A 14,382-nucleotide genomic window follows, 5' to 3' on the forward strand; every position below is an offset into this window, starting at 1 on the left:
AACAACTCTGTGTTCTTGCAGAGACTTTAACTGATGGTCTGTAATAATTGTGTAGTTATAAGCATACGTGCTCCCGTATGCTTAAAAACAAAACCGGGAAAACTATTGTTGAGAAGGATTAAATTATTATTTTAAGGTAACTGCAGCTTTCCACAAAGAAATAATAATTAAAATAACAACTGCCTGCTTTCTGGCAAAGCTGTCTGCACCACCCATTTCCATGAATTTGTATTCAAGGTGGGGGATGCAAGTCTTGGTCGGAAGAAAAAAAAAAAAAGTGCTTTCTAAAGCTCCTTAGTAAATAACCAGCTTCAGGGTTCAACGAACAGCTTAGACAAGTTGCATGTCAGATAGAGCCAAGAAGTAATTGCAGCATTTAAATAAAAGTTTGGTCACATTTTTTGAAAGATCTCGTGGTTTGGTATGGAAAATGGAGGTTAGTTACACATCCTCCTGGGGAAAAAGACACATTTAATTTCAGGACTAGGTAGAATTGATCATACTTAAATGATATAAATTTACTTCAAGGAGGTGTCAAATTCTGGTCTCAGTGATGTTGGTACAGATGAATAGTTACCAAACTGACAGAGACGAAGATGTGGTCCTGCAGCTTTTATTTACTCTGGACTATTTAACTGTGTGTTCCTTTTCTCTGGCAGCACACTGACATTTCCCATTCATGGAGCTTGATAACTGATCTGAGCTCTTCCCTTAAACAACTGGCACAGAAATATTTTCGTGTGGAAGGAGATTTTGCCCAAGAATGTTTGTGGCTACCAAGTGTTTAGATGGGCTTCTAAATTCTGTAGTTGTTTTTGCAGCTGACTACATTAATTGGAAAGCAGCCAGAGAGACAGGAGAGTCTGGTCTGTAGTTCAGCAACAATAAAAGGCTTCGGAGAACTTTATCAAAGCTTCCATTAACCCCCTGCTGATGTCCTCAAACAGGATTTTTTTGAGAGAGTGGAAGCACAAAAGCTAGGCTGCACAACTGCCCCTGTGTGTCCATTCAAAGTTTTTAAATCCTCACAGTTACTAATTAAAATGCCATGCAGAGTAGCACAAATAAACATCGCTAGTCCCCGAAGCCCAAAGTTTCTGCACTGGCTCATAGTTTGGAGGGCAGGATGCTGAACTGACCCTAAAGGGTGGGCAAAGCCAGCCCCCTTTGGTTGAGATATTCTGTCCTTGCAAAATGTGTGTCAAGTCCATCCATATGCATGAAATCATACTCCCAGAATGCCATCCCAAGGCAGCCAGTTATATTTTATTTATATGTTGCATAGCATTGTGTTAAACCATGAGGACTAAATAGAGCTGTGGCATGCCTGCTGGATCTCTATAATCATGTTTGCCACATTTTGGTGGACATCAAAATGCTGAGCACACGAGTGAATAGTGCTGCTTTTCATTGAGAAATGTCACTTCAGATTTAGCCCCACGTGTGAACGGGTGTGCAGGGAGCGCTTTATTATCATGGCAGGGCTCCAGTGGGCTTCCCCTCCCAAACAAAGCAGGCAAATGCATAGCCTCTCTCTGCATCTACTTGAAGGATTTCATGGCATCTCCTTAGATTAAGGTAATCTGCCTTCATTACTAAATTCAAGAACCAGAGCCCCGGAACTCTGAGTGCACTCCCAGGATGGATTCAGGGTCTCTGAAAATTGCGGTTTGTAAGCTGGTAATAACAAAAGTTGATCATGGGTTTGCATTTATATTTTTAAATACAGTCAAGAGAGATATAGGAAGCTCAAGCATTTGTATTTTATTTCTTTGGTCAGTTGTATTTCAAACCATCCCTTAGGGAAAAGTCCTACTGTTAATTTAAAAGGAAATTATAGCTTTTGTCTCAGCCTTCTGAACTGTTCCTGTGGAATTTATTAGGACTTTTATCCCTGCTATTGAATTCTATCACTTAGTCTTAAAAAGACAATTGACTGATTCTGATTTTTTTATTAAATTCTTCTACTGCTCCATAAAATATCTTTAGTTTTGTCTGTATTAAAATCCATTGAAAGTATCCATGGATTATTACAGACAGAAAACCCCTTAAACTGTAATGTGCTCTGGATATAAATGTCTTTCAATTTCTTAGATTACCAAAGACTTAAAAGGAAAGCATTGAAATTTTTAATTAGCTTTTTATTATTTTTAGTATTCTGTGTGCCATTAAGTGGTCCCATCAAGACATAATAGAACAAGACAGTTTTGGATAAGCAAAATAGGAAGGTATAGTGGGCTGTCTGAGGTGTCTCATATATGAATTGGGTTTTGTGTGGTGTCCATTTATTTTAGCAAACAAATAAAGGCATGATCTCAAGACAACCCACTACAGCGGCTCCCTGGGAAGATTGCGCTTGTCTCAGTAACATACTGTGTTCTTTAAATCTGTCCTCTGAATCAGCCCCAATTTATCTTTCCAGCATAAAAGGGAATGCAGATGGAGTAGCTGCAGCCTCCCTTATAGTTTATCAGGATACTGTGCATGCACATAAATAAGACAGAAAGTGACTGGAATATGTAAGTGGCTGAGTGTTAAATCCCATGCTTTTCAAGCTCCCTGGGCACTCTGGGACAGGGTGGCCAAGGGGAGTCCCGGAGGAGCTGCAGAGATCTGTGGGCTCTCCACAGTACCTCAGACATGATGTGCAGACCCAGCAGTGCCTTTCCAAGAGCCTCTCAGCCACTCGCTTTCACTACTGCCTGTGCTGAGGATTTTAACTGCAATTATGGAAGTACTGGGAAAAACTGACCTGAAGAGGATGGACTCAGAGGGAGACTTCTTAGCACTGCCTGCACATGTGGCATTTTACTTTAACCAGAGAATATTTCTATTTGTATTTGTTACACTGACAAGCTGCAAGCATCACAGGTTTGAGGGGCTCTGTAACACAGGAGTTCCTTAGCTTGTTTTTGATCTGAGTGATCCTTAAATGGAAGGTACCAGCTTCATCTGGTTCAAATGATTGGACTTTGATGACAAAACTGCACTGAAACTAATACTGTGAACCTTACAGAGAGGAGAGACATAACACTGAAAAATGCTTTGTGTGCTGCTGGAAGCATAAATGGTTTTTAAATTGCAGGTTTTGAAGGAAGATAATGTTTTTCCTTGCAGTCCCCATCCTGTGCAGGTCTCAGTTCCACCCTGCCAGTACCCTTAGGAGTCCTGGCCTCGGTGGGGAGAAGAGACCTGCTGCAGGAGATCATCTCCTCAGGAGCTGGTATGGGCTCTCAGTGCCATCCTATGTACTTGAATCTGGGGCTAGAAATGAAGGTCCAGACTTGGAATACAGACTCAGCAGTCTGTGCAGTTGCTGAGCTAATTTGGGATTGTTGTTTTCATGGGCTTTTATTTACCCAGACTCAGTACTCCTGCAGGACATAAACACGGTTGGTTTCTTTGTACAGCTCAAAGTCCTCATAACCTCAGAAGGCTGATTTTTTAAAATATTTATTTATTTATTTTTAGGATTCCAATTTTGTAATGGCACTTGCATTGCACAGGAAATTTTACCAATTATCCTTCCGAGTGTTTTCCACTGAGGCAGCCACCTTTAATATTTAATTGCTGATTCCATTTGGGGTTTTTCTAATTGACACAATTTTAAAATGAATAATACACTGGTTTTCAGTATGCAGCATAAAACCAAAATAATGAAACCCTTTTATAAGTTTAATTATGTGCCACCTATGATGTAATTGGTTACTGACATCATGAAGTAAGATTTTAATTTTAAGGTTTATGTGTTTCAGGAAGCTCAAGACTCTTCCCCACTTTGTACCTCATCACTTTTTTTTTTTTAATGAACAGCAAACATCAGGTAATGTTGCTTTTTGCAGCAACACTGTGTGCGGAGTTTTCTCTCTCTCATCGGGTCTATTAATGTTTTTTAATTTCCTGAAGAAATCTGCCCGTTGCAGGTGAAGGAAAGGGAGTTTAATTCAGTTCCAGTGAAAGGACATGGTAGGAGAGCTCCAAATGTGTGAGTTAGGTGTGCTGCAGTCTGATTCTCTGTGGAACTTTCCAAAAGCACAGAGTATTTTTCCCCCTTGAGAAGAGGAACTTTGATGGGGAGTATGGCAGGGTGTCTTGCAGCATCCTGGAAGAATGAGGATCTCCACATGCTGTCAGACCAGTGTCCTTCAAAAAGTGCTCCTGATGTGAGCCCAGAAAGCCCAGTCCTTGATTCAATCTCAAGAGTTTCTCAACAGCCTAGAGGCAGAGATGGTATCATGTCAAATCCATCTAACCTTTGTACAGAAGGTACTTTACCGGAGTTCCAGCTGAACGCTCTGAATTTCAACTATAATTAAAATTTATGGGTCGTTCAGCTGAAATGTAAATACATAAATGCAAACCTTCTGCACCAGCCTCTTCTGTGTGATGGAGCCTAAAGTAAATACAGCTGAAGTTCCTTAACTTTGGTGACTATGAAACAATTTATACTCTCAAGTGTTAAGATGGGAATTGGGATTTTTATTGTCAAGTGAGTCCTGGGGTTTGATTCTGTTGTGTGCCTCAGGCTCAGGGGGGCATGTTTGAGACCCAGCCTGCAGTTGTTGGAGCTGTGGATCACAACTGAAGTAAAATGTTTATAATTTCATTATCTTTTCTTCCCCCAAGATTCTTGCCGTTTCTGACTGCAGGTGATTGATCTGAGAAACCCAAATGGGAAAGTCTAAGTCTCTGCTATTACAGGAGCACTTCAGAAGCCAGGATGAGACAATGTGGCCAAATCTATTTATTAAAATAACGAATACGGCTTTAGTAAAATGAGTCATCCTTTTTATTTATTTATTTATTTATTTATTTATTTTAGAAGATACTTCAGTACTTCCAAAGCATCTAAGTGGCAAATAGGGCAGAGGCTTTTATTTGTCTGGATTTCAAAAAGGCTTTTAAGCAGCTCTTTTTAAAAAATCTAATGTTTTTAATGCTGAAAGTAGATGACAAAGATGTTATTTAGCACATATATATCATCATCTAGGCACACACGTTTCAAGTAAATAAAAAGTAGCTGTGCAAGAGCCAAGGAGAACAACATTAGATGTGTTGCCTTGGATGCCAGATTAAACATTTGTCCCATAGTGGGTTAAGCTTTATCCCATAGTTGTTGGAGTAAGCTCATGCTCAGGTAACTTGGTGGTAAGTATAAGAAAGGACCAGGGAGCAGATACAGTAAGTTACCTTGTTGGTCCTGTACAGTTTAAAAACAGCTCTAGCCCTCTTGTCTGTTGACTAATGACGTGTATGCAGACATGTCTTAACTGCTCTGACTGTGGGCAGAAGGAGGGCAAAATGGAAGAAGGAGTAGCTGGATGGTTGTTTCACTTGAGGGAAGGGCTTAGAGAATGGGACAGGGGTCTCATTTGCAGGCATCAGATGTGTCTTTATGGGTAGCTTTGATTTCCTGGTGGAAGGGGCTGGAGGGGTAGTGGAGTTTGTTTAGAAAAGGCGGCTCAGTGGATCCTCCTCCTGTGCAACAATGCAAGGGTAAAGGACAGGCTATTTCTGGGGAGGAATTAACTCTGGTGGCTACCTCCGGCTTCCTGGGAGGAACAACAGGGTGTGTGGGTGAGGTAGAGTTGCCCTGAGGGGATGGTGCTAAGTGGGTCATATTGCTCCAGACTACTTATTTTGAGCTGTTGGGGAATGCCCCGTTTCCAACGTTATTATCTGCTTTAATAACTAGAGGTTATGGTCTCTAATTCCTCATTTTGGCTCCCCACAATGCTGTACGTTGTGTCACAGCATCAGTGGTTTTGGCAGTCTGTGCTTACTGGACCAGCATCTGGGAAGTAAGGGAATGATCACAGCACGTGCTTCCCATGAGTGTTCTATCCGTTTTGTGTCCTGGGATCTTACCTCTCTAAGCATGACTGCTCCAGCTCATGGCAGTTTCTCTTTGTCTGGACTGCCTGACCCATTTTTTCTACTTCTCTCAATCCAATATAATGCAGTGGAGCATCAGTGTTGGCTTCTTTAGGCTACAGAATTTATTGTTGTTTATATTGGGTCAGATTCCAACCTCAACTCGAGCGAGCAGTAACTGCAACATGACCTGCTTTGTGACCAGCAGCTCCAAACCTGCTCAGGTCAGACAGCTGCTGACTAATTCCCCATCTCAACAAATTACTTATAGCTCTAGAGTTTCTAGAGCAACTCACAGCACTAAGTATATTCACCCTTCTGCATTAATCATTCTAGTTTAAGCATTTAGAAATGTTTCAGTGCTGCATTTTTTTTAATTGGTTGTAATGTTCAGACGGATTCTTATAAATTGCCTTCCAACTGAAAGGCTTGTTTTCCTGTTTGTTTTAAACTGGCATTCATACATACAGGAAATACACGGTATTCTGCCATGTTTCTGTTGGCAACTATTAAGTTATCCTTGTCAGAACATGCCAACAGGATTTCTTAGCAAGCTAGCAGAAAGAAAACAAGCAGTTTTTAGACTAAACAGACCCCATGCTTGAGTTGTAATACAGATCTCTTGCTAAATGCTATGTAGATTCTATAATCTTTTGGTTTAAGGCAATCTTTGGGATTGTAGGTTGCAGATTTAGATCTTTGGAGTTATTCCAGACCTGCAGTGCATGAGCTAACATCAATTTTTGGTCTTCAAAATTGGAGGGCCAGTACCTGAAAATAATGTATTGCTGTCAAGAGCTATCCCTCTTTAATAGACAGAACAAGCAATCTCCTGGGCATGCAAAATGTTCTTCACCATCCTTTCGTTTCTGATGTAAACCACAGGGAACTGTGGTCACGTCTCAGTTCCTATAATAGAGTTGATCTCAATTAGAGCAGCTCTGCTGTGCTAAAGGAGTCTGTGCTAAAACTGACACAGAACTGGATGTGCAGCCCAGAAAATACACAGGCTCTTTGTAGAGTCTCAGCAGCCGCTGCATGTCGCCAAGAAATGAAGCTGGATTGGGGCGGTAAAAACACATCACTTTAATAATCCTCAGCTACTACTGTTTGTTGCTGCTAAGAGCCTAGGTTTTCCTTCAAGCTTTTGATTTGATGCAAGTCAGAGCCAGCTTTTGTGGTTTGGCAAGATTTGCAGCACAGGTTCTTTTGGGAGAGGCAAGAAATGAAAACTTTAAAACAGAGGAAACATTTTAAAGATAATAATACTGTGTTAACAATCTTCAAAATCTCATTTTCTAGCCCCTTTCTTTATGAACACATCGTTACAAACATGACTGATGTGAGCTGGTCCCTAGGTTTGAGAGCTTGTTGCTTGTTTTTCTCAGAGGTCTTTCTCTGTGACTGGGCTGCAGAGCCTGGAAAGAAAGGGAAGATCCCTTGTGCCTGTCATTTTGGATGAATGTGTCCTCTGAGAGTATCCTGTGGCCAAGCTGGTGCTTTTCCTGAGCAGTGTAATTTCTAGTAACAAGGAGGGAAAGTTTAGTTCAGCAGACTTACAGCTGGTTGAAGGGATTGAGAGAAAGAGGCCAAGCTCAGCTGTCAGGCTGCTTCTCAGCAGGATTTTCACGTGTGGGTGGATAACCTTGGGCGCTTTACTCCAGTGGCGTAGATTTAAAGTCTTTACTTTAAAATGCTAAAGCTTGAAAGTGCTGGCCTGAATCTTGGCGTGTCTCGGTTTCCAAGCTGGGAGGTGTTCATCGCCAGTCGTCATTCCTAGGGGAGGGAGAGGCAGACGGTGGGAAGACAGAGGACTCGGGAATGTCTTGGGAGGCTTCCAGTGGCTTGGTTGAGCAATCAGGCCTCTAGATCCTTGTCCAAGTCCTAACCTGGCCCAATCATCACTAGTACAAATGTTTGCTCCACTTATACAGAGGGAATAATGAAAAAACCCTAAATATGCATGTGGTTAATTTTTAAAGTGCACATCCAGCCCGCAGACTCTGGCAGGTCCCTCAGAGAAAGGCGTAGCTGTCGTACTGGCAGTGAGGAACAGGAATGCCGAACTCTGGCTCTGTTCTTCAGACGTGCAGACATCTAATCTCTGTGTGCACATCGGTTCACATGTGCAGAAGGCTTTCATTTGCTTATCCTGATGTACGTGCATGGCTTATGCATGTGCTTTGCATATGTTTGGAAATGCGGTCTTGCTAAAGTGCATTCTCCTTTGTTTGCAAAGCCATTTGCCAGGAATACTTGGAGCAGAGGGGTGGTGTTCCTCAGAAACTGGAGCACTTCCGACTGGACAGGAGAGAGGAGTGGATAAAAGGCCCAAGGGACAACAGGAAGCAGAACTTTAGGAAATCCTTCTCTGCAGAGAAGGACCTGGGAATCTTGGTGGATGACGAGTTGACTATGAGCTGGCAGTGTGCCCTTGCTGCCAGGAGGGCCAATGGTATCCTGGGGTGCATCAGGAAGTGTGTGGCCAGCAGGTCGAGGGAGGCGATCCTGCCCCTCTGCTCGGCTCTAATGAGGCCACATCTGGAGTGCTGTGGCCAGTTCTGGGCTCCTCAGTACAGGAAAGATAAGGAGCTACTGGAGATGGAGCAGAGGCTACACAAAGATGATAAGGGGTCTGGGGCATCTCTCTTATGAGGACAGGCTGTGGGAACTGGGCCTGTTTAGTCTCAAGAAGAGAAGACCGAGAGGGGATCTTACCAATACATAGAAATACCTCACAGGGGTGTCAAGAGGATGGTGCCAGACTTTTTTCAGTGGTGCCCAGGGACAGGATGAGGAGCACTGACCATAAACTAAACCACAAGAAGTTTCACCTCAACATGAGGAAGAACTTCTTTACACTGAGGGTGGCAGATCACTGGAACAGGCTGCCCAGAGAGGTCGTGGAGTCTCCCTCTCCGGAGACATTCCAAACCTACCTGGATGTGTTCCTGTGTCACCTGCTCCAGGTGACCCTGCCTTGACAGGGGAATTGGACTAGAGGATCTCCAGGGGTGCCTTCCAACCCTAAAAATTCTGTGATTCTGTGAAAGGGAGCTGCCTTCTTTTTAATTTATTCTGGTACATGTAACTAAACAGGGCTGGATACTTCTCCCTTCCCTTCATTTCAACTCAGTGCGACAGCTCGTAGATTAGGTTGCTCTCTTACATGAATAAAATTATCAGAATGTGGCCTAAAGAATGTTGCCTTTAGAAATGATTTAAACGATATTTGATTCTCTGTGTTGCGTATGCTTTTCCTGCTGTGAGATTATTTGCTAATATAATTCAAAAAAATCACATGTAAACCCCCACAATGTTACAAGGTAAATAGTCAAATAGAAAACCTGAAATGTGCCAGGTTCCCTTATATATGTTGTGTCCTAATCAAGAGAAGATCTTTTAATGGAAGACTTTTTATTGTCTTGTTTTGATTTCTAAGAGGACTTTTCTTCAGTGTTAGATTCTCAGAAATCTTGTTTTCTTTTTTCTTTTTTTTTTTAAGTAATTAATAATGGAGAAGGCTTTTAGTATCTACCCTGGAAGGTAAAAACCCTTAATCACAGTAACATCATTAGTGCTTTCAAGCATTTAATTTTGATGCTTGACAAAGCGCATAGCCATTGATAAGAACAAATAAGTGTTGTGTGCAATTGAGGGAATAAAGAAAAGCATGAAAACCCCTAAGCTTCAAGTAATTAAATTTAAATATGTTATTTGAATTTAGCTGAGATAATGTACAAACTGTGGGTATATTTTTCAGTCAGTGAAAGACCCCTTGAGTAAACATGATCCATTTAAATTCAAATCATGGGGAGTGGAAAGTAAACCCTGCTGTGGGTAAGAAGGCATCTTCAATAAAACACTGGGCATTGTGTATCTTTGATATCTGAGTACTCATGTGTTGTAGTTTTATAAAGGGCTGTTTTCACTCATGGATGCCTGCATGCCAGAGACTTTATTGCATCTATTTATTTCCTGTTTTTTCCTTCCCCCCCAATTTGAACCAGTAATGAAAAACTGACACTTTGCCTCTGCCATCCTTTAAAGTGCCTCAAAACTGTTACAATTCAGCACTCACTAGCCTTGGGATATGGCTTTATGGCATTTGGGTGAAGTTTTTGTAGTACATCTGTGCTCTTTCTCTCTCTGTAGGCCGCAAGCTCAGAATCGAGGTAATAAAACTACTAGTAGGTGTTTAATGGCAGGTTATTGAGGAAGTAGATGAAAGAAAATTGCAACATTCACATCGGTAGGGAGTGGGGTTCTTAAGGGAGAGGAACTGCTGAGCTTTGAACTCGGGAAAGTTACACTTGGTGCTTTTGTTCAAGGGGGGACCCCTTCTTAGGCATCAAAATACCTCATCATTGTGTTAAATGGGCCGTTCTGGTAGAATTGGTTCTTGGTATGTGCAGTTTGTGCACGTGTGGCAGAAAGCTTGCTGTTGTAAGCAGTGGTGATTGAGAAACAAGTTATTGCTTAGTGTTCCTTTCCAAATATCAGGGAGTAGGGTGGATGAAAGTGCAAAAAGTGAAAGAAAAAGTGATATCCTACTCCCTTCCGTAAGTATTATGGGATCTTATTGTGACTATCTTAATTGTGTACATTATTCTTTTTGGTCAAGCTGTCCTCAATGTGTTTTATGTAGGAGTGTGTGTGTCTAATGAACCCCTGATAATGTCCATGCACATATAAGAGAAGATTGTGTCTTTTATTCTGCTCATGATCAAAGCATCGTTTTACAACCTTACATATTTATCTTCACATCAGAGGCAATTTAAAGGCAAAAGGGAGAAGAGCAAAGAATGTAGATATTTTGCAGAAGCTCACCCAGAAGGCTGTGACTGCTCCCTGGAGTGCCATGATGAGCTGACAGTGGCAATGTCGCCTTTGTCCTGGACTCTACTGACCAAACTCTTGTGCCCTTTGATAATATATGGGCAAGGAGACCCTGACTGTTCTTCCAGGAGTCCAGTCTTTCAACCGTGCAGGATCCTGAAAAACAAGGAAACAAATAAACCTGATTTGTAGGGCTATTTGCAGAAATAAAAGGGAATTGGTAACTTAGGATTTTATCCATGCAGTGGGGTAACTGTAGTGCTCCCTGTGAGTTCTGGGCCCAGTTGCCACAGGTCACCATCCTGTTGCATAGACCATTGTAGGTCTGTGCTGCAGAGATGTCAGACAGCTCCCGTACAGCATCTTGCAATTCGGGTACTTCATCTTATAGGTGGACTTTGGCATTCCTAGGATTTCTGTATAGCATATGGAGAGACGGGATATACAGTCAAAACACACTCAGAAACAAATTGCTCATCTGCAGAATCCAGGACAAAAGAAGAGACTAAAAGGTGAGGAGGATGAATTTGCACATAAAGGACAGGAAGGAAAAAATAGGGCCATTATTAAAATTATAAGGAATAACAAAGGAATTGATGTACAAGTCTTCTTTGTGTCCTGGAGGTCAGGAGTGTGTTGCTCATTCCAGTATGGTGTAGTGCATAAGATCAGCTGTCCATTTGTGAGAGACATGAGAAAGCACTTGTTACGCTATATAAAGCTAAGCATCTTTCACAAGCAGCATTAGTTAATATAAATTCCTCTGCTGCAAATAGCCATTTTACAGTAGGAAAGAAATGTGTTTTCATACAGCACTTACCAGCCCAGTATTGAAGGACTCACTAAATTCCAATATAGATGCCTGCAGAAAAGAAATGGGAAACCAAGGAGGTTAAAAAGAGGATAAAGGAAAGAAAGTGAACTTTCTCTCTACAATTCTTGAGGTCAGACCAGTGTAAGTGACAGATTCTTGGTAAAAAGAATTGCCTGTCTGCCCTGCATGAGGCACCGATTAACTAAGCAGATTTCTGTCCGCTTGGTTTGTCAGTAATGGGCACGTGTGTGTTTTAGGGTAACAAATCTGATTTCTAATTTATTAACTGAACAGTATTCTTACTGCAGAGGGGAAGAAAAAAAGTCTGATTCTCTGTTGAGGAACTGTGAGGTTATTAAGCAGGTTCTCAGTCATGCCACATATCTAATTTGATGGAGCACACCTGGATCCTCCCTGTTGGCTGTGTTTATAGTCTCCTCTGTCATTCAGTATTTGCCTTTGCATGTGAGAGACAGACAAGGAAAAAGAGATAAAGGTTCTGGAGGCATTTCTAACAGAGATGCCAAACTGTCAAATAGTAAATCGGGAAGCAGCTCCCTGATGGTTTCACATCAAGAGGAGACACCCTTTTGTGACTGTGCAGTGTCTGTTGGTTATTTTCACTTCCATCAGAACTGTCTGATATGGTCAAGTAGGCTTGAAGCTTTCAACGTTCAATTTTCCTTTCATTTATAGTGAGTGTTTTATTTATTTGTCTTTCTTGATAGTTTTCAAGGATACCTGTTTCAAGGATACTTTTTACTCTCCATCCATTTTCATGGATCGTCATCGCAAAGTTAAGGGTAGAAAAAGAAACAAAAAGAAAGGGAAAGGGGAAAAAAAAGAGCAGCTACAGCATCAGGGGACAAAAGAAGAAATATATTCAATTTAGGAAGACCTCTAATCTCTGGTTATACAGGACAGCTTTGTTAGATAAGATTAAAAATTTCATGAATGTCCCTTTTTATCCCTGGAGACTCCGCCATTTATACCAGCTATTGTCAGCATCAAAAGAGCTTGATAACAGCTGGCTAGAGACGTGACCACACAGCAACACAACAGCAAGAAAGGGGCAGCCGGGTTCATAAATCTTCAGAAAACCCGTTCCCCAGCGCAGCCATGAATCTGCTGCTATCACAGGCAAAGGAGAAGGCATTGTCCTCCAGCCAGTCAGAAACCTGAACTTCAGCATTAGCAGGGGCTCTATAGACAGTGCAGGGTGCACAAAGACATGTTTTCCATTATCTTCATCATTGCAGCCCTTATTACTGACACAGATACAGTTTAAAGGATTTTGGAGTTTAGCTTGTTGCTAGGTAGAGTTTTTCCAAAAATCCTGCAGCCCTTACCCTTGGCAGTACAATCCTGCTTTTTCTATTCATTGCATCAATACAGCGCCACGTGGGACGGGGTCAGATGATGCCAGTTCGGTACACAATGGCCCAATCTCTGGTATCTTTTGGCTGGGAAGGAGCTATCAAAGCCAGAATCTGGCCCTTGGGTGCTGAGCTTCCCGTTCTCCAGGGACTGCTCACAGACTGTGACGTAAGCAAGGCAAGTTAGGAGGCACAAATTGGCTCAGACTCTTGAAATACAAGTTTCCTGGGTTTAATGGGAGGGTCCAAATTCATACGTATTCAGCTTTATTCTGGTCTTACTTAATTCAGTGGCAATATTTTCTCAGCTTTAGAGAAAACCAGATTGGAACCTCAGGAATTTCATAGTTCCTGTAAAGTAAATAGCTAATGAAATAACATCAGTTAATTTTGGGAGGTGGAAGAGGAGAATCACTGTAGACCAAAACAAAAGTACAAGTCTACGCGCTGTGCCTGACAAACAAAAAACAGGCAGATTCTTTTAGAACCTTTATCTCTTATGGAGGTTTGTACTTGGGAATCATGAACATTGCAGTGTTTAGACAACTGGGTTGTTACTTGAAAATCCATCTATCTAGTATTGTCCAGAATCCAAACCCAATCTTTATTAGAGAGGATTAAATATAATTGTGTTAGAGAAAACAGGAAAAATATTTAATGCTTCTAATGTCTCCTCCCTGTGCCCTGCAAGAAAAACACGTTTTCTGAAAGTGCTCATGTTGTGAAAACTACAATTAAAAATACATGTTCCTCACTAAGACTAAATTATTGCTTATATTTTTTTTTTTCCTTCTGGCAGCTCCATCCCCAATTGCATTGATCCAGGCTAAAGAGATAACAAGGCACAGTGTTGCCTTGGCTTGGCTGGAACCTGACAGGCCAAATGGAGTCATCCTGGAGTATGAAGTCAAATACTATGAAAAGGTACTGTTTAAAAATGGAGAAGCAAGGATTTTTCCTTTGGGTTTGGGTAGAGCTTTATACTTCATTCCATTGCATTTTATTTCCAGATAGGATTCTGTCATTTGAAACCAAATAGATTCAGTTTAATAAAATCCAATTAAGGATTTCATGCACTGGAATGCTTGCTTGAAAGAATAAAACTCATAGGCTGTTCCAGCTGTATGGTGTGAGTTTATTTGGTTATTTTTTTCCTACCTAGGAACTGAGCTTTTGTAGCAATCATATTTATAATGAGAATCAATAATGTCGGGCAGAAGTGAGACATTAGCTTTACTTCATAGACAGAAGTATAATAATGAAGTATATAACAGAGTCATAATAATAAGATCTGTTTGCCGATAGCTTCTGCTTAGAGTGATAGTGTGGACTGGCTGGCTTTTAATAGAGAACAAGGAAAGAAAATTACATTCTTCATACTTTTCAAGTTAGAGGGAGATGTTATTCCTCCAAATAACTTCTCAAGTATGGAATTATGGAAAGAGCTATTTTCTTTGAAGGTTCTCTGCAAAAATGAAC

The 14,382-nt window shown here is 41.3% G+C and overlaps 1 protein-coding gene across 1 annotated transcript in view; it reads left to right on the forward strand.

Moving 5' to 3' along the window:
- Positions 1–14,382, forward strand: part of EPHA4 (EPH receptor A4) — a 106,567-nt gene that overhangs the window by 65,219 nt on the left and 26,966 nt on the right. The window contains exon 6 of the mRNA XM_027715950.2: positions 13,703–13,827. Coding sequence (XP_027571751.1) covers positions 13,703–13,827 — 125 coding nt within the window. The remainder of the gene's footprint in view (positions 1–13,702; positions 13,828–14,382) is intronic.

Source organism: Pipra filicauda, unplaced genomic scaffold (assembly GCF_003945595.2).
Source record: "Pipra filicauda isolate LSUMZ 115617 unplaced genomic scaffold, ASM394559v2 scaffold505_size606005_pilon, whole genome shotgun sequence".
In the NCBI taxonomy this organism is placed as follows: domain Eukaryota; kingdom Metazoa; phylum Chordata; class Aves; order Passeriformes; family Pipridae; genus Pipra; species Pipra filicauda.